An 18392-nucleotide genomic window follows, 5' to 3' on the forward strand; every position below is an offset into this window, starting at 1 on the left:
AAGACAAGTCTCCAAGAGGCTGGGGACCGTAACAAGTACCAGGCTGACAAACGCCGCAGACCAGTCCCGGGTTGGGAAGCGGGATCTCGGGTCATGCTTTCCACCAAATATCTACCCAGATGGGTACGTCCCTCTAAACTGTCCCCCAAATACATTGGGCTATATGAAATCACACAGAAGATAAACCCTGTAGCCTTTCGACTTAAGCTTCCTGTGGGTTTACGACGGGTCCATCCAGTATTTCATGCATCCCAGCTAAAGGCATTCCAAGTTGATGAATGGACACGTACCCCACAGAAGGTCACTTTACCTGTAGGTTCTACAGAAGAAGAGTACGAAGTTGCTCAAATATGTGATTCTAGGTATCATCGGGGTAGGTTGTAATACCTTGTACACTGGAAAGTTTATCCCTGGTCAGAGAACTCCTGGGAACCCAAATCCCATATTAACGCCCCTCTTTTGGTGTGTAGATTCCATCGGTGTCATCCAGGCAAGCCGGGGGGTGTGCCTCAGGAGGGGGCATACTGTCATGCCCTGGGGTAGGTGGCGCGTTTTGGACCGCTGCAAAGGGGGCTGCCATTGATGGTTCCATTACGCCTTTGCCTGCGTCTCTTTTGCAGGTCTGGTTCTTTTGTCTCGCATCCGTCACCGTTAGTATATTACCAGACACTTCCGGGTGACAGACGCGTTGCAACGATCTAGGTTTCCTCCTGTGTTGTACCGCTACGAATCATTTCTCCTTGCGTATTCCGCCAAGCTTTCCAGTGTTCCTCTGCTGCTTTTTGTTCTTGCAGCTTTCCCTCGTCTCTCCTCTCTCCTTCGCCCCCCTTCTGCTCCTCCCTCTCTCCCGTTCCTCCCGCTCGCCAGTGCCTTCCGCCTTTCCTCCCACTTCTGTTTACTTACTGGCTTCTGTTCGGTTTGCTTCTTTCCACTTACCTCTTGCTGTTTTGTTCCATTTGTGTTTTCCGGAGACTTCTAACTCTCGCTGGTATTTCTGTAGTCCTCTACAGCCTCCGTCATCTGGATTTTGGTTGCTGTTCCAGCCTCCTGAATTCTCAACTCATTCTTGTGGTTTTTTGTGCCTCTGGCTTTTTCCCCGTTCTGGCGGTCACGGAGGATTGACCACAGCCCACCGATTCAGGGGCACTGTGGCGTCCTTCCATGGCTGACCCTACCTCCACGAAAAAAGGAGAAGCCTGGTCTAAAAGGAAGAAAGAAACCAGAGCCCAAGTGGAAAACGAAAGGTGAGGAGGAAGGGGAATGTGGAGAGACGGAGTCCTCTTTGGAGGAAGAGGATATTTCGGACCCGTGTGACAACTACGTCCAGAATCGTTCGAGGTTGCCTTCTGAGGAGTTATTCAAAGGGAGAAAACCCTGTTGAGGACTGTGGTGTGTCCCTTAGCACCATTGGGATCAGGTGTGTAACCCTGTCCCAGTCCTTCCCCTCTGGTCCTGTTACCCTTCTCAAGATCTTTTTAATGGTCTTATTGTACCGCTCCACCAGTCCATCGGTTTGTGGATGATAGACCGAAGTCCGGAGCTGTTTTATCCATAGGCGATCACACACTTGGCGCATGACTGTGGACATTCCTACCTGGGAAAAGAATGGAATGAGGTTGTCACAAATCTGCCTCGCTGAAGTCCCCTTCAACGGAGAGGCTTTCGGATATCTTGTCGCAAGTATTTATACCCTCTGCAAGCAGGTTCCAGTGGTCCACTAGATCCATCCCGGTTCGCTGGAAAGGAATGGTGATCAAAGGCATGCGCTGTAGGGGTACTTTAGCGGGTTACTCGCCACTTGTCAGCTGACAGGTTACACATTCCTTGCAGAACTTGCCAACATCCCATAAATCCCTAGCCAATAAAACATTTTTAATATGTTTTGCTGGGTTTTTAGAGAGGCCATGTGGCCTCCGCAGGGAAGATCATGGGCTAACTGCAGTATGATCATCCTATGGTTCTTTGGTAGAAGTAATTGTTCCTTCTGGGTCCCATCTTCTGCTTTATAAGCTGAGTATAGTAGGCCGTCTCAGGATATAAAGCCCAGGCCTTTATTTAGGTCAGGGTTTGGTTCCAGCCCTGCCCGTTCTCTGGCTATCCTAAGTGTGGGGTCGGCCATTTCCCCCAAATGGATTCTTTGTGATCCTCTGGGTTCCATTCTATTCATTGGGTGGCATACATGGATCTGCAGTATGCTAGGCGGTTCCCTCTTCTATCCCCCTCTGTTTTTCTTGGTCCCTTTGTACCTGCTGCTACATGGTTTTGGGAAAAAGGGGCTTCAGACCACCAAGCCGGGTCCATGGTTTTCATGGTTTGATGGAAGAGTGGTAGGTCTGTCCCTATAACAACTGGTGCTGGTAAGGAGGGTAGGACGGCAGTCCGTACATTAGCAGTGTCCTGGCCTATTTCTACCCTTATGTCTTTCATAGGATATGTTCTTACATCCCCATGTATACAACGAATAGGCACACGTACATCAGGTAAGTAAGGGGCGTTACTCACAGTTGGCGAAATGGCAGTCTGTCTGCTCCCGCTGTCTAGTAGTGCTCTGGCGGGGATCCCATCCACACGTATGTCCATGGTATAGGGCCCTGAGAACGGTTGTCTTGGGTCTGCTTTCATATACCCGATCTCCATGGGTTCCACTCCCCTCCTTTTTGGGCAATATCTGGCGATATGGCCCCAAGTGCCGCAATCGTAGCATTGAGGCTGGCGGAACCCGGGTGCGGTTCCAGGGGTTTTTCCTTCCGTACTGGTTCTTCTATCTTCTTCAGGTCGAGGAATGCGTTCCTCAGAAGATCTCCATCTGGGCATTAGGACTCGAGTCCCTTTAGGTTGGTGTGGTTCGTTGAGGGGTAACAGGGTTCTGATGGAGGGGCCTGTTATGAACGGCCGGTTTCCCCCAGCTTTCTGATAACCTGAGGCGATGTCTACGGCCTCTGCCAGCGAGAGCCGGTGATGCTGACGCACCCACCTCTGCATGGGAGGAGGGAGGGCCTCAACAAACTGTTCCAACGTATCCTTATCCAGGATGTCCTGTATGGCTGGGAGGCTCAAGCCATTTTTCTACAAGGTCCTTGATTCTGTAAAACAGCTGTCGGGGACTCTCCCCGGGTTTTAGTTTTGTGTCCTTCAGTTGCATGCGGTAGGCCTCTTCGTCTAGGCCCAGTCTATGCAACACAGCTTTCTTTATCTCGGCATAGGGGGTGTTGTCATTAAGGTTCATGGCCTGGTAGGCCCCTTGCATTATCCCTGATAGGAGGGGAGCCACATATTGTCCCCATCGAGAACGTTGGGTCTTCCCCCTCTTTGAATTTTTGTAGGATAGCAGAGGGAACCAGTGGTTGATTGAGAGAACTTGCTACTGCATCAGTTAGGCGAAGAACCGTCTTGTGTTGTTTATCCTGTGCGGCCTTCTACAGGGTTCCTTGCATTTGTATCGCCTGTTGGAAGGAATGCCTGTCTGCCACGGCCTGTTCTGATTGCATTTGCAGCAGGTGCTGCAACTGTTGTTGTCTGTCTGTTAGCGTTTTTATAAGGGTCTCCATTGCGAGGTCGTGTAATCCTGCTGACTACGCCACTTGTAAGATGCATGACAGAATACGGTATTGATGCTCAAACAATACTTTATTTCCTTTATGCACAAAAGAGTCCTTGTTCCTTGCGTAACAAACAATAACTTGCTTAGAGGTAGTTTCTTCACTACTCTCAAAGCCTCGGGGTTAGTCTGTCCCTCTGTAGTCTCCTTCTATTCACAAGAGCCCGGATAGGCCCACCATTCACCTCCACTCTCCTCTCCTGGGGCCTGAAAACAACACACAAAGGGGAATTCTCGTTACTCCTTATATACCCTGTGGTAGGCTCAGGTCCCCACCAATAATAAGCGCTTCCTGGCTTCCCCACCCTGATAGGCTGTTGACTAGAGGATCCCACCATTATAATGTGGGCTGTCGTCTCCACCTCCTCTCCAGCTGTGCCAGATAGCAGGCCAGAACCACCCCCTCCAATCCTGTGTCCATTCTGGCCTTGGGGTCCCTGCCGCTTCCCCATGTTTCCGTTCCCTGTCAGGGAGCGTTTATTCCGGCCTACAGCCCCTCCCCACATCCATCTGGCGTCTCTCTCACTCTGTCCCTCTTCAATGGGCCTTTCTCCTGGAGCCGCGACGGCCATGGAGGCTGTGGCCGCGGGATCATCAGGTGAGTCAAGTTGGTATGGGGTTATTGCTGTGAGAAGGTCTAGAGGGACTTCTCTCCCCAGCGCGTTGGTCCGGCGGTCAGCGCAAGGGGCACTGCTCCTCCCTGCGTGCCGCTGTACACTATCTGAGACGGAGGGCCCGGCGTACACGATGTCAGTATTTCCCAGCAACCCGCATCCTCAAGCGGCCACCTCCCGCATTGTTCACCCCATTCTCACACAGGTATTCACAGAAACTGCAGGGAAGCATGAGTTGGCTGTAAGCAAAGAGACACAGAGAAAGCAAAGGCAAGCAAATTTACTGTGCAACACAGACTTCCTCTTGGACAGCATACATGTACTGGAATGCATGTGCTGGTTTAACCCAAAACCCAGAATGGAAAATGAAATTAGATTGGTCCAGAACTGCAGGAGTATAACAAGTAAATGAAGGCAGAGGCAGTTTGTACGTTTTACCTCGGCAATTATGCCATAAACAGTGTCTCTGATTGTGTGCATGTAGCTCTGCTGGTTGACATAGGGGTTAGGATCCTGACAAATTGAGACAGACACCTACTGTGGGAAAAGTTTAATGGTATGCTTTGTGTTATGGGATTGATCCATGATAATTTTATGTTAGAGCTGTATTGGCACATTTTTTAGGAGAAGATTATTTCCATATTTTATTTACTGAGCTAAATGTAATAAGCTTTATGAAAATGTATTTTTAAAAATAAGTGCATAGTGTAACTTTGATTTTCTTTCTAGAATGTACTTTATGGTGTTACATGCAAAACCGAAAACGGCACAAGTCCTACTCGCATTTCCGAAGTAGTCTAGCAATTAATTAGTACTTAAAAAAAGACAAGCTTGTGTGTGAACATGAATTACAGACATGCACACATTTGGTTATGGATATGACGACTAGCACCTCAACAATGTATTAGACAATATTATCTGAAGTATTAGACCATGCATTCTCAAAGAAAATCTTATACTAGTACCATAACACGACAGATCAAGAAGTTCATTCAATATGTTTTTTTACCTCATTACAAGAAACTTCTAATAACACTGATGTGACATCTTCTGATTGTATACTAACTTTAGCCTTCGAAACCTATGGCCATAGAGTCAGCTAAATATGCTATCAATCCAATGACTGATTTGATATCTATCTGATTCATGCAACTATTAATGTGTCACACATTCAAATTGAAAATATTGTACTAATATTGTACGTCAACAATACAATACTAATGATGTTGACATGAGTTATTTTTATTAATAGGAGCACATGTTTATAGTGGACTTCTGTAATAATTGTTCTATTGAGAGAACTTAACAGTTGTCACATGAGTATGATGAAATGTACAATAGAAAATAGAATGACGAATTTTATAGTAACATTACAATTTACAATAGGAATCTTATTGGAGAGAGCGCACTTGCTTCTATGCCAATACCTTTAATTATGGTGTTATGTGGTTGTTTTTTGGTATCAAAAATATGTGATAAACACATTTGTTTTAACTGCAAGATGGTACTATAGGTCTATGTGATAAAGTGTATTAATGTTGTTAAAAAATACGTACATGAATGCATGACCAATCAGTTTTATGGGTCCATTATTTTTTGTTTTGTAGAAATTCATTGAGTCATATCAGTTTAAATTCAGATACACACAGAATGGACCACTTATGGATATAGCCAGGTAAATAAGCTCCATTTAGAAGTGCCTTGGTGTATTCACCACAATGAAAATAGTTATATATGGCTGGATGTATGCAGTGTTTAAAAAGAGTGGAAGCAATATGTTTTGCAGACGAAAGCCTTAGAGCTAGTGTAGTCTGTTCCTAAATAATTAAAGCTGCATGACATTTTGAATATTTTGCAGAGGATCACAATATGGTCTGAATAACATTGATAAATACACATTTATAATTATAATGGATAACCTTCACTCATAGATTCCTCGTCTTGTGAAAATATCTTCGCTCTCAGATAGGACTTTGAAAATCTTAAATTAGCAACAGGGTGGATATGGGGCTCAAGCGCGAATCTGTCATGTTACCCTGGTGTAAGCCGGCAACAGAATGAAGGTTCGGATTTTAGATATGGAGTTGTCTTGCTTCTACCTTAGTTTTCCAGCATTGGATCTTTCATAGATTCACATACCAGAATTATTCCCTGTCGTCAGACTGGAATTCCCCCTCTATGTAACAAAATAATATAGCAATAGATTGCATACCTAATCCATAGAGAAATGTTAATTTGTATCTCTTTTAACTCATTTTGGTTCTTTTAAGTGTTAACCAATGGGGTGGACAAGCTTTATTTCCACCCAGAAAATCCATTTTAGATTCTTCACCACAAGTCTTGTGATAGGGTATCCTCCTTTGCTCTCTGAGCTTTTCTTAGCGTGTTTTAATATTTACGTTCCTTTTTTTCAACTTTTCACCAATTATTCTGTACATGCCTGTGCGCTTCTCAATCGTTCAGCCTTGGATTCTGCTAAGCTGCTTTCTGGAATTCAAAAACACATATGCTCACACCTCAGATCAACATGACTAAGGAAGGTAGGGCACCGGAGCCCTCAAACCTAAAAAAATAATTTTTTTAAGATTGTAACACTTTTGAGAGGAAACTTGTTTTTTTGAGAGACCCACAACAAGGATTGCATTTTTTGCTTAAATCCCCATAAGTCAGAAGCCTGTGAATCTGCAAGGCCTTCACTCAGAATTCTTTTCAAGACAGACATAGGTTGTTATTGCTATCCCTGGAAGAGAAAAAGATTGTCTCCTCAGTAGAGGAATCCACCAGAACAGCCCCTGCATTCTTACACTCCATGTCACCTGAACGGAAAACTCCTCAGAAGAGGTGAACCTCTTCACTGGAGAGGGTTGCACCATATGCTTCCAAAAGCAAATGCCCCAAATCAGAAAAACTTCCTGGGCAGATCTGGTGGAAAGAATCCACATAAATTGCAATCACCGTCATTGCAATTTCCAGACAAGCCATCTCCATCAAACCGTACACAAAGGCCCAGTTCGTCTATGGGTCCGTCGTCCACGAGAAGAGTTTAGCTGACCATCCCCACCACCACAACGGTTGTTATCTAGAAGCCACCAGCCATTTACGGAAATGGTTGTACGCGGATGTAAGATCCATGTCCATGATGCACAGGTCATCAACAGAATCATCGTCCTTGAGTTCCAAATCTTAATCCAAGATGCGGTCACCATCAGTGGACTCTCGTCGACAGACAAAAAGGCATGTTATCTACGATTGGGCACTCATTTAGGATGGGTGAAGTGCCACACACCTCATCTGCATCAACACATAGGCAAATGGCCATGGATCACATTCCATCAATGACGCCATCAACAGATCTCTCATCCACCGGGCTGAATATTGTCACATTATTGCCCATTAAAAAAATTTCAGACTTACTAGACCTGATCCTTCAAGAGAATTCTAACTTCAGATCACAAACAGAGCCCTGTGATGCCTATGGCCGATATAAAGGTTGGCAGTACTGATCGGCCAGCACAACTACCACTGGCAGCATCAGCAGAGGACACAGATGATCCATTCCAACCTACACTGATTCAATCGGTGCAGAATATCCTTTAAGGCCTGTATCTATTTGAAAGAAAACTAATCCGACCTCATCTCGCCAGGGAAAGTGTAGGATGTGATGCTATCTGAGCCCTTGCAAGCACCGTGGAGACCATCACCTACCAGGTCAATTCGTTAATAACCTCTGCTATGTGGGCTCCTTGAAGAACCACATGAGGAACCCTCCCCAGAGGAGGACCCCTTTGCAGATCCTTACAACGAATATTCAGATGAAGACCAAGCAGTGGACACGCCAGGGAAGGGAGGAATTCCTCGAAACTCCATACAGGATATTAAAGATGAATGAGAGGACTATATCACTTCCAAACAAAGGAGACATGACTCTCTGGGGGAGGGAGAGGCATAACCCCGAGATGACATTCAGTCTTTTCACACTATGATCTTGAAAGCTGCTGAGTTGTTTGATGTCCAAGTATCAGTAGAGGGGAAAAGGTCAGCCCTCTATGGCCCTATAAACTAGCAAAGGCATACTGCCACATTTCCCACAATTTCCATTATGGCACCGTATGAGAAATAGGAGATGGAATTCTAAAGACTCATCTATGGACCCCAGCAATCACGGCGAGGCCCGAGAAGAAGTACAAGACTCCTGATACTGCTCCCTTGTGTTTATAGGGTCACACAAAACCAGATTCAGGCATCAGAGTGGTGGTTAGGAACATGTTGCCACACCCAACTTCTCAGCTGACTGCCCCAGTGGACAGGGAAGGAAGAAAATTAGAAGCCATTGAATGTGAAAGAAAAGAAACCCAAAAACCAGGCCAAATAATCACTGCACCGCTTTGCAAGGCAAAACAAAGTTTATTACATGCTTACGGTCCAGTAGAACCCAACTGACACTGAGCTTGTCTTATCTCAAGATGTTACATCTTGTATATCGGAAAAAACGCAAATTAACAATGCTATGCATATTAATGAGTACAGCATAATCCCTACACCCACATTGGCAAGTGCCTATAGAACATGCTAACCCCCCAACCCTATTGTCCATGGACCGATTGGACACATCTAATCTTAACCCATTCCCCTAAACACATGGTCCCCTGTCTTTAGAACCAAATCCAGGTACCTGATTGGTGGCTTCCCTTCATTGATAATTCGTAACTTGAGACCATCATGTGATGTGCACCCCCAAGTTCCAGACACGATCAAAGTAACTTGGTGATGCCAACTCTGCACTAATAGACAAAAGGCCTTCTCATCAAACCAGACGCTGTGGCGCACGCAATCTGCCTCCAAGACCTTGTACTTAATTTATTGGCATGACCTCTGCTCCTCTTATCACAAATCACAGAATGTTCCAGACACAGCTTCCCCTTATCTCATTCTGACCCCAGGTGCTCAGTAATGACGTGACCGAGGCACTGCTTTTGAGTCTGAATTGCAGGGATTTATTTGCTTTTGGCTGTGTGTCTACGTTTAATTCAAATGGGATGAGGCTCATTTGTGAGGGCATTGGTGCTCTAAATCTTCATCTTGCCCATTTGCATCACAAAACCTTATACCCTGTTCTCATGAATTTGACCTTCAAAGAACGCATCCCTACCAGCTCACATTTCCGTTCCCACCCTATTACAAAATTAGCACTTATCTGTGTACCATGGGTGCCTCTGACCTTGGCGTGTCTCCTGGAGAATGGGAAAGGGATTTGTTTTTGGAGCTGAACTAACAGAGCCGCAGCTTCACATCACAGCCTGCGTTCTATTCTATTCATTGTGTGCTAGGCCTTGACATCCAAAATGGCAATACTTCTGTCATGATAACACACCAACGTTGCTTCTACCATGATGCCTTACTGACTCAATTTGCCACCTAATTCGGTTTTTCCCACACACCATACACTACGTTACTACAAATAGAGAAGTTAAACACTGGGCCTATATGCTGCCCTAGCTAGGACTCTGCGAACACAACAAGGATACATTTTGTTGCTATTTCAGTATTGCTATATGTGAGTATCTAATGGGTGTCAAACCTACCTAAAACAATGGGCCTCATTACGAGGTTGGAGGGGACCTTGCCAGTTTTACCGGCAAGGCTACCTCCAAACTCGCATCCGGGTCCGGCACCCACAAATGGGCAATTACCAGGCTATTCCGGCCCAGCCGGACCCGGTAATTGCCCTTTTGCGGGTGCCTGGCCCGGTACATCCCCATTCCCATTGAGCCCCATAGGGCTCAATGGGAATGGGGAGGGTGGTAGCATCAGTACCGTTAATAACGGTACCGGTGCTACCATCATGTTCTGCTCGCGGGTGCTGGTACGGCCACCAGGTCAGACCTGGTGGCTGCAAGGGCACCCGAGAGCAGAAGTCCTAGTATGGCGGTACGGTAGCAACAGTGCTGGTAGCGATACCGGTGCCGTTTGTTGCCTTACTGCCATACTTGTAATGAGACCCAATGTGTGCTTCAGCAACACCGCCTTCAGACTGCTCCTGCAATGGTTCATTCTAATAGGTTTTTCTCAGTTGGAGTCGTTTGGCCTGGCTGGTATGGTGTACGTGCATGCCAACTTTCCCCACATTAGTTAATAAATTAACTAACCCGGCTCCCAACTTCCTCCTACACTCATCATCCTTAGATACCCATGACTTACATACATGATGTAAACACCCACCCCCTTCGCATACTCTTCTGGGATACCAGTCATGAAACAACACCCCCCATCTCCTGCTAAGTTGACCCAACACTCAATATAATTATCTGTGTCTTGTGGGGGCCTATCAGTCTGGGTGTACTTGTTTTTTGTGAGAGGAGGAACTCAACCCACCCTAAATGATACCATCATCATGTCACTCTTCAGCAGCCTCTTCGTGCAGCACCTCAGGAACATTTGACATGAGTAAAAAAAGCATGAGCAAAGAAACCACAATGGGAACACAGATTTTTACTGCCATTTCTAACCACGATGGGGCCCGTGAAAACATAGAATCGAACAAGTCATCAGGATTCACTCCAGCTTTATTTTCATTAACGATCCTCAAATTGTGAAGGGCCTCTATTGCAAGAGACAAAGACCCATTGTCTGCATCATTTGGGGGAATATCTGTACATTTTCTTGCTTACAGCCCCTTACATGGCTGTGAGCAGATCCAGAACATATCGGTTCTGTGTAGTCATAAGCCTGGTTGCCCTTAACTCACTCTTTATTGAGTTAAGGCCCAGAGCTGTCTGAAGCATCTCCCATCTGGTTATCTGCATCATTTTGCGTTAGCTGCAGTCGGAAACCTGACCCCAGGAGGAAGGCAAAAAAGGTCCCAGTTTTGGTAAATTGGTGGTATTGCTCTTGAATCGCCGTAAATTTCTCAGAGGAGTTTTTTGATAAATAGCTTGATCTCTTCTGACAACAAATTCTTTGTGAGCGGTGGGCATGCCTATCGTATGGGGGATTAGCTGGTTCTGGGGCCGGCACATTTATTACTGCCAGATGAGAATCAGGAACTACTAAAACTGTGCAGTGTGGGTGGTCAGCGAGCATATGCCCATCCATGATGGTGGAAAGTGCAAATATGCATATTGTTCACACTCCCAGTACATATCCATCAACACTGCAGTACCTTCTACAGGACAGGGATAAACATTTTATTACACCGGCTGTTTGTTCCTATGGTTATGGTGCCATTTCCTCAGAAGCAAAAGTAATACTGAGCCGGCCTCTGGTCTTTGGCTGGTGTTTTACTTAACACCAATCCATGTACATTTTGGCACGTAGTTAACCCATGTTCCGCCACAGTTCTGCTTCACACTTGCCACCACTTCCTGTTTGTGCCCTCACCCAGCAGTGCAGCTGTGATCGTCAGGAATGCAGGAGCCCTGCCTGAAACATCGCCACTTCTCCTCGGTGTTCCGACTCGTCGGAGAAGTTCCCTCACCTTTCACTTTACTCGATCCATGTACATTTTGGCACGTAGTTAACCCATGTTCTGACACAGTTCTGATTCACACTTGCCACCACTTCATCAGGAGACCCCAGTAAGCCTACTGCTGCAGAAGTAACTACTCCTGCCACCAATCTATTGTTGGAAATAAACGCTGCCTCCATCTTCAACAATGGTCGTACCTTGCACCGTGCTTGGCCTTTCTTCTTTGCACATTCTTCATTATCTTTGTCCATGATTACCGCTTGGGCAGTATGCCCTTGGAAAAGGCTTTGTACTCTGCACAGGGCAAAGTGTACCAAACGCTGGGCTATAAGAGGAAGCATTTCTTGGGGTATAAACAACTTGGTTCCGCCCGTTGCATGAAGTATCAAAGAGCATAGCAGCTCTCGTTTTGCCTCTCCCTCCCCACTTCGTGCTTTTGATTATACCACATGTTGTCTGATTCGGGGTGGTACATACCAGCCACAATCAAAGATAACCCCTTTATATTGGTTGTACTCAATTTCTTCTTCAGTTTCCCTCCTAATTGGTGTTATCCCTAAATTTTTCTCATTTTCAAAAACATCTCTTACAACATCTATAAACCCCCGCTTTATATGTCCTCACCATATAAAGTAAACACAAAAAGAAATACAACCTACAAATAAAAAACTACTTATACATCATAAGATATATATATTACACAGCGTCTGTGGTGTTGAGGCTGCAGAGAGAGAAAAAAGACAGACATTCACGCAAACATTTGCAAATCTCTTATCAAAGTAAAGGTATTTATCTACTGCAATATCAAAGAAACGTGCCACAAATTTATGTTAATCTTAGTGAACAAGTGGGTCAGTCTGGTGCTGCAAAATATACTTTTGATTTTGGGCACCATATAAAGTAAACACAAAAAGAAATACAACCTACAAATAAAAAACTACTTATACATCATAAGATATATATATTACACAGCGTCTGTGGTGTTGAGGCTGCAGAGAGAGAAAAAAGACAGACATTCACGCAAACATTTGCAAATCTCTTATCAAAGTAAAGGTATTTATCTACTGCAATATCAAAGAAACGTGCCACAAATTTATGTTAATTTTAGTGAATAAGTGGGTCAGTCTGGTGCTGCAAAATATACTTTTGATTTTGGGCAGCAAGTGAGTCAGTCACATGAGAAGGTGGAGCAGTGTCGGGAGCCTTGCCAACTTTGGCTACCGAACCCAATACCACAACTCCTTCAACTGTACAGCAAAGAGGGTGGCGCAAACCACAGTGCATGGGCCCTGCAATTTCTGTTGGTTCAAGCAGCTTACAAAATTCAGAACGAAGATCTATATCTAATATCTAATATAGAGCATATATCTAATATCAGGAAAGACCACCACTGGCTAAAAATTAGTGACAGAATTCTCCTCAAGATGCTTTCTATCACCTACAAAGGACTGAACAATACCGCGCCACCATATATCTCGGCTAGACTGTCTAGAAAATCTTCCAGTCACCACACCAGAGCCTCTAACCATCTTCTGCTAGAAACACCCAGATTCAGACTCACAAAATCGGGCGGTGCCAGCTTCTCTGTTAGAGCTGCCCGTGCCTGGAACGCACTCCCTTCTGCATTAAGAGATGATCAGCCCTACTCTAGATTCAGATGTAAAGTGAAAAGTTGGCTCTGGACTAACGACACCTACCAAAATGTTCCCCGGCACTAGACACTGGATTTCTGCATGTAAACACCTTGAAACCTGTACTACCTTGAAATCTGTACTATAGACTAGTGTGATGTGATGTACTGACAGCTCGTATATTTGTACTATAAATTCTGTAATAACATGTAATGCATTCACTGTATGTAACCAAGCTTAAGTATTCTTGTTACCGCTGCGCCCAGCTACCCCAGGGTTTTGAGCGCATTATCAAATAATAAACTAAACTAAACTACTCTCGGAGAAACAGCTGAGGCGGTACTAAGTACAATTCATCTGTTGCTAATACTGCAGCTGTGTCTTCTCTTCTATGAGTAATCTTGTGAGTTAAAACTTGTATACACCTTGTTAATCCCTGCTAATACCCATGAAACTCCTCCCCCAAAACTCTTGCTGCCCTGTGAGCTTCTGATGTCGTGTGTGTAGGAGTAAGAGGTGTGTGCATCCTTTTACCCGTCACTATCTCGTGCAGGGACATGTGGTGGTCTTTGCTGGGCTGCGTTCACAGGCTAAACAAAGCCAGAGGGAGACCCTGTATACTGTGCCTCCCTAACCTTACACATTTCTTAGACAGATTATTTTTCAAAAGTCTGTTAATCTTCTCTACAATTCCGCTGTGGATGATAAATTGAGCACTGTTTGTCAGATTTTAAGACCTCACACACACGCCCCAGCGAGGATGTTTTGCAGCTGATTTTGCATCAGGTTTTTAGCAGGGACCACCCTCAACCCAACGGGAGAACGGATACACTACAACAACAAGGTTGCAGCCCTGCCTGCAACATCACCACCTCTCCTCAGCGTTCCGACTCGTCAGAGAAGTTCCCTCACCTATCAGCATCCTGCGGACCGTGCAGGATAAGAGCAACAAGTGTGTGCATATCCCGCCTCAGCATCACAAAGGAATTGCCTCTGACTCATTTGCGCGCTCTGAAAAGTGCTTTTGTGCTATTTTCTGCCCTATTTCGGTGCAAAGCACACAAGGAGCGGTGTAAAATGGCCACCGACATGATTGTTTATTCGGTTGCCTAGCAACCCTCAGTGACAAGCCTCTCCAGCATTGGCCTCTCTGTGCCGGAGGCGCCAACCACCCTGCTCCTCATCCCAATGACCTACTGGGTAAGAAAGTCACCTAACGTGCCGTTAAACTACCACATCAAATGACTAAAACCGTCACTCAGTGCATCTACCTGCCTACAACCCCTCTGTGGCATGTACGCGGGTAGACCACATACCTTAACGATCATCTAATGATTTACTTAAGATCTCCTCTCATCCACTCTTGCATGCTACACTGGAGTAGTCGGCACAGACCCGCATGTTCCATCTAAAGAGCTTACATTGCCCTGCCCTTACGATACGAAGCCAGTTACGTGGTTCCTAACCACAACTGAACTTTTTTGCACGTACGCTTTTATGTTATTACGGCTTGTTCACTGCTTTGATACATGTGTCTAGCACTATTTGTCACAGTCACCTACCGTCTCCCTATGGTCTTTCCTTATGCACTGTTCCATTTAGTATGTTTATGGTTACAACTATTCATGAGCCTCAAAGTGATTATTTAGCGATTATTCACGTTAGTCTCTAATGTGCCACCACCTCCTTTTCTGGGGTAATTTGCTATATAGTTGATGCCGTACTAGGTCTTCTACCTTAATGTTGCCAAATATTACCATGTCCTCTAATATGGTCTAGCTACCAGTTTTTACCCTACCTAATGTGGCCCAGATCGGCCCAGATCACATGTTACATAGTTTGATACGCATGTAGTATGATATTGAGCTCATTGAAGTGCCATGCTACTCTCTTTATTGCCTTGCAATAGCTCTGTAGTCTATCTATTACTAAGTCTTCACCTAGATCCATATTGCCACAACGCTGCTTAATCATACCAGAATGTAGGTATTTCATAGCTCTTGCTTTTACCTAAAGTTATACTGCTTCAAAGTCATATTGCATCAGGCCTGTCTTATGTTCCTCACATTGGACATCGTACCTACATAAGTTGTTTAGACATATGAACCAGGACATACTAGTTGCCACTATTTTAACATGTATGTCTCGCTAGTATCACTGTTACTTCTATTAGGCTAATTCCTTGACCCAAACCAGTACCTTCCATCTAGATACAGATCACCTGCATACTACCACAGTCTTACCATGAATAGTTCTAATTACCTACAGCAAGGAATCAAGGCTGCGCCTTTCCTACCTGCACTTAATTACAACCATCTGAACTCATCAATAAGGCCAACCAAATTCCTACCCAAACTCTGCCTAGACTCCAAGAGTCCTAACAGAGTGCACTTGAGTGGTACTAACACTACCCTACCTTTACCTATCCTGGGTACTAATGGCCCCATTACCCAGTCGACTTCAAATAAACATCCTTGCCCTACCAAAATCAGAAACAACAGACTCCGCTCCAGATTCCTACCTCAATATGAGCCTGCGCTCCATGCTCCTCCAAAAAATTCACCACTAATATGTCCAAAAAACCTGGCCACAACCATCAAAGACTCAACTAAAACCCGATCAACAATAATAAGAAATTGAAACAGGATAAATTAAGTGCTAGTCCGACAAATGCATCCACATATACTATTAAGGGTGCTTTAATTAATGCCAGATCAATGGTAGCTCACATGACTGACGTTGCTGATCTAATAACAACTGAAAACCTTGACTTCCTGGCTATAACAGAATCGTGGTTGCATGCAGCTGCAGGCCCCTCACTCCTGCTTGCTGTACCAGACAACTACTCAATTATAAGAACGGACAGGTTAGACTCTAGAGGTGGCCGTATCGCTATCATTGCAAACTCCAACTTAGACCTAAGATTAGCCACTTCGCTAACCTTCTCTTCTTGTGAATTACTCAGAGATAAAATACCAACCTCTAACTCTGGCACCATAACTATATATCTACTATATAGACCTCCAGGACCTCGGCACCTTTGAGAAAGACATGTTGACACTACTATCGGATAATACAAAAACATCCTCGCAATTATTAATACTAGATTTCATCGTAGGTCTCAATGACCCCAACGATCACCAAGCACTAGCAATAGCCAACACCCTTACGGAACATGACTTCAACCACAAAGTTACCCGGCCGACCCACGTCAAAGGCAGGACTTTAGATTGGGTAGCTGATCACAACTGTGACACAGTAATCACATCAATCACACCTCAATCATGAACGGACCATTACCTATTGTCATTTACTATCACAGTCAAAACCTCTAAAACTAAAACTAACCTTATAGCACCTCCATGCCCTACAAGGAACAAACGGAACATCACGGTGGACGCCATCCTTCCACATGTGATCCCAACCTTGAGTTCCTTAGAGGGCATAACCTACCAAAATATGTTAGTAGATACTTACAATTCTACTATGACTAAAGCATTGGACATCATCGCGCGCTTAAAATGCGCAAAGGCAAACCAAAAGCTCCCCTGAACTCTTGGTTCACTCCCCAGCTAAAAACTGTACTGCAGAAAAAAGAAAATTGGAAACCATCTGGAAACACCTCCCTTCTGCAGTGAATAAAACAAATGTAATCAATTTAGCGGATAAATAAAAAGCAGATATACTTTGCACCAAACGCGAAACATACAACAATAGAATTAATCAAGCTGGCTCCAGTACTAAAGCTCTGTTTGTTATCCTCAGAGAAATGGAGACTGCCATTCTGTCAGCGGATCCTTGCGTAAAGGACAAACTGTGGTGTACGAACATTCAGAATGCTCTCACCAACAAAATAGCCACACTTCAAAGTAAGATTGCTGACAAACGCCTAAACTTGCAAAATGTTGATACGCCCAATTTGCAAAATGTGGATACATCACTCCATACCCAAAAGCCATCTACCAAACCACTTCAATGCTTCAGATTCGCAAAATTGTCCGTCCCGGAGGTTCCAAATATTATTGCATCACTTAAACCCTCAAAGTGCCAAGGAAATAGCTGTCCGGATCAAATAATCAAAGATGCAGCCAGAAACCTGGCACCATTCATAGCCAAATTAATCAATGCCTCTTTTACCTCATGTTTTTACCCATTAACTTAAAGGAATCGTGGGTTATCCCCTTGCTCAAGAAACAATCTTTGTACCCAACCATTCCTACTAACTATAGGCCAATCACCACGGTTCCATTTTTACTGAAGATCCAGGATTGGGTTGCATACCTCCAAATCCAGGACTACTTAGAGACTAACCATCTACTCGGGATTTGGCAATCTCACTTTAGACCCCAACATGGTACCGAAATAGCGTTGATCGACTTAAAAACCCAGAATGACGAACTCAAGGATAATGGGAAGATGGCACTGCTGTTGCTTTTGGACCGCTCGGCCGCTTTCGATTTGGTTGACCATAGAGTACTATACGACCACCTCGCCACAGCGGCCTATTTCTCTCAGGGTGCTATTGTGTGGATCCAATCTTTTCTAAGCAATAGGACTATGAGAGTCTTCTCACTATCGGCAGCGGCAGACCCAATCCCCATTACATGTGGAGTCCCTCAATGCTCTTGCGTATCACCGACTATGTACAATATTTTCGCAAAGCCGTTGTTCGATAACTTGGACCATCTGGGTGTCCCCTACACTAACTATGCAGATGCCACCCAGATCCTGCTCCCTCTAACGGGCATTTACGAAACTGACGTTCTGCTAGTGAAAAAAATGTATCTAATCATTCAGGCATGGATGGCCACCCATGGCCTCTGCCTGAATGATGATAAAACTGGGCTTCCGATTCTAGGTTCCCCAGCTTACCTAAATAAACTCAATACAGATTATTCCTCATTCAGTATCGATGGGAACAATATCCTAGTGGCTAAAGAGGTAAAAAGTCTAGGTGTCTATCTAGATTCTACCTTGAATTTACATAAACAATTCAATGCCACGGCCTCGGCCACAGCCTACACTGGCAAACTGATAAGGGCCTGCAAACCTTTCCTTTCTAAGGAAAGCTGTCTCACCTTAGC

At 44.8% G+C, this 18392-nt stretch overlaps 1 protein-coding gene across 1 annotated transcript in view; it reads left to right on the top strand.

The window, feature by feature from the left end:
* The window catches only part of LOC138549910 (HORMA domain-containing protein 1-like), a 1553847-nt gene that overhangs the window by 594488 nt on the left and 940967 nt on the right, over nucleotides 1-18392 (top strand). Inside the window, exon 9 of the mRNA XM_069642372.1 lies at nucleotides 5820-5887. Within this exon, the coding sequence (XP_069498473.1) occupies nucleotides 5820-5887 (68 nt within the window). The remainder of the gene's footprint in view (nucleotides 1-5819; nucleotides 5888-18392) is intronic.

Source organism: Ambystoma mexicanum, chromosome 1q, assembly GCF_040938575.1.
Source record: "Ambystoma mexicanum isolate Mex_15411 chromosome 1q, UKY_AmexF1_1, whole genome shotgun sequence".
Lineage (NCBI taxonomy): Eukaryota > Metazoa > Chordata > Amphibia > Caudata > Ambystomatidae > Ambystoma > Ambystoma mexicanum.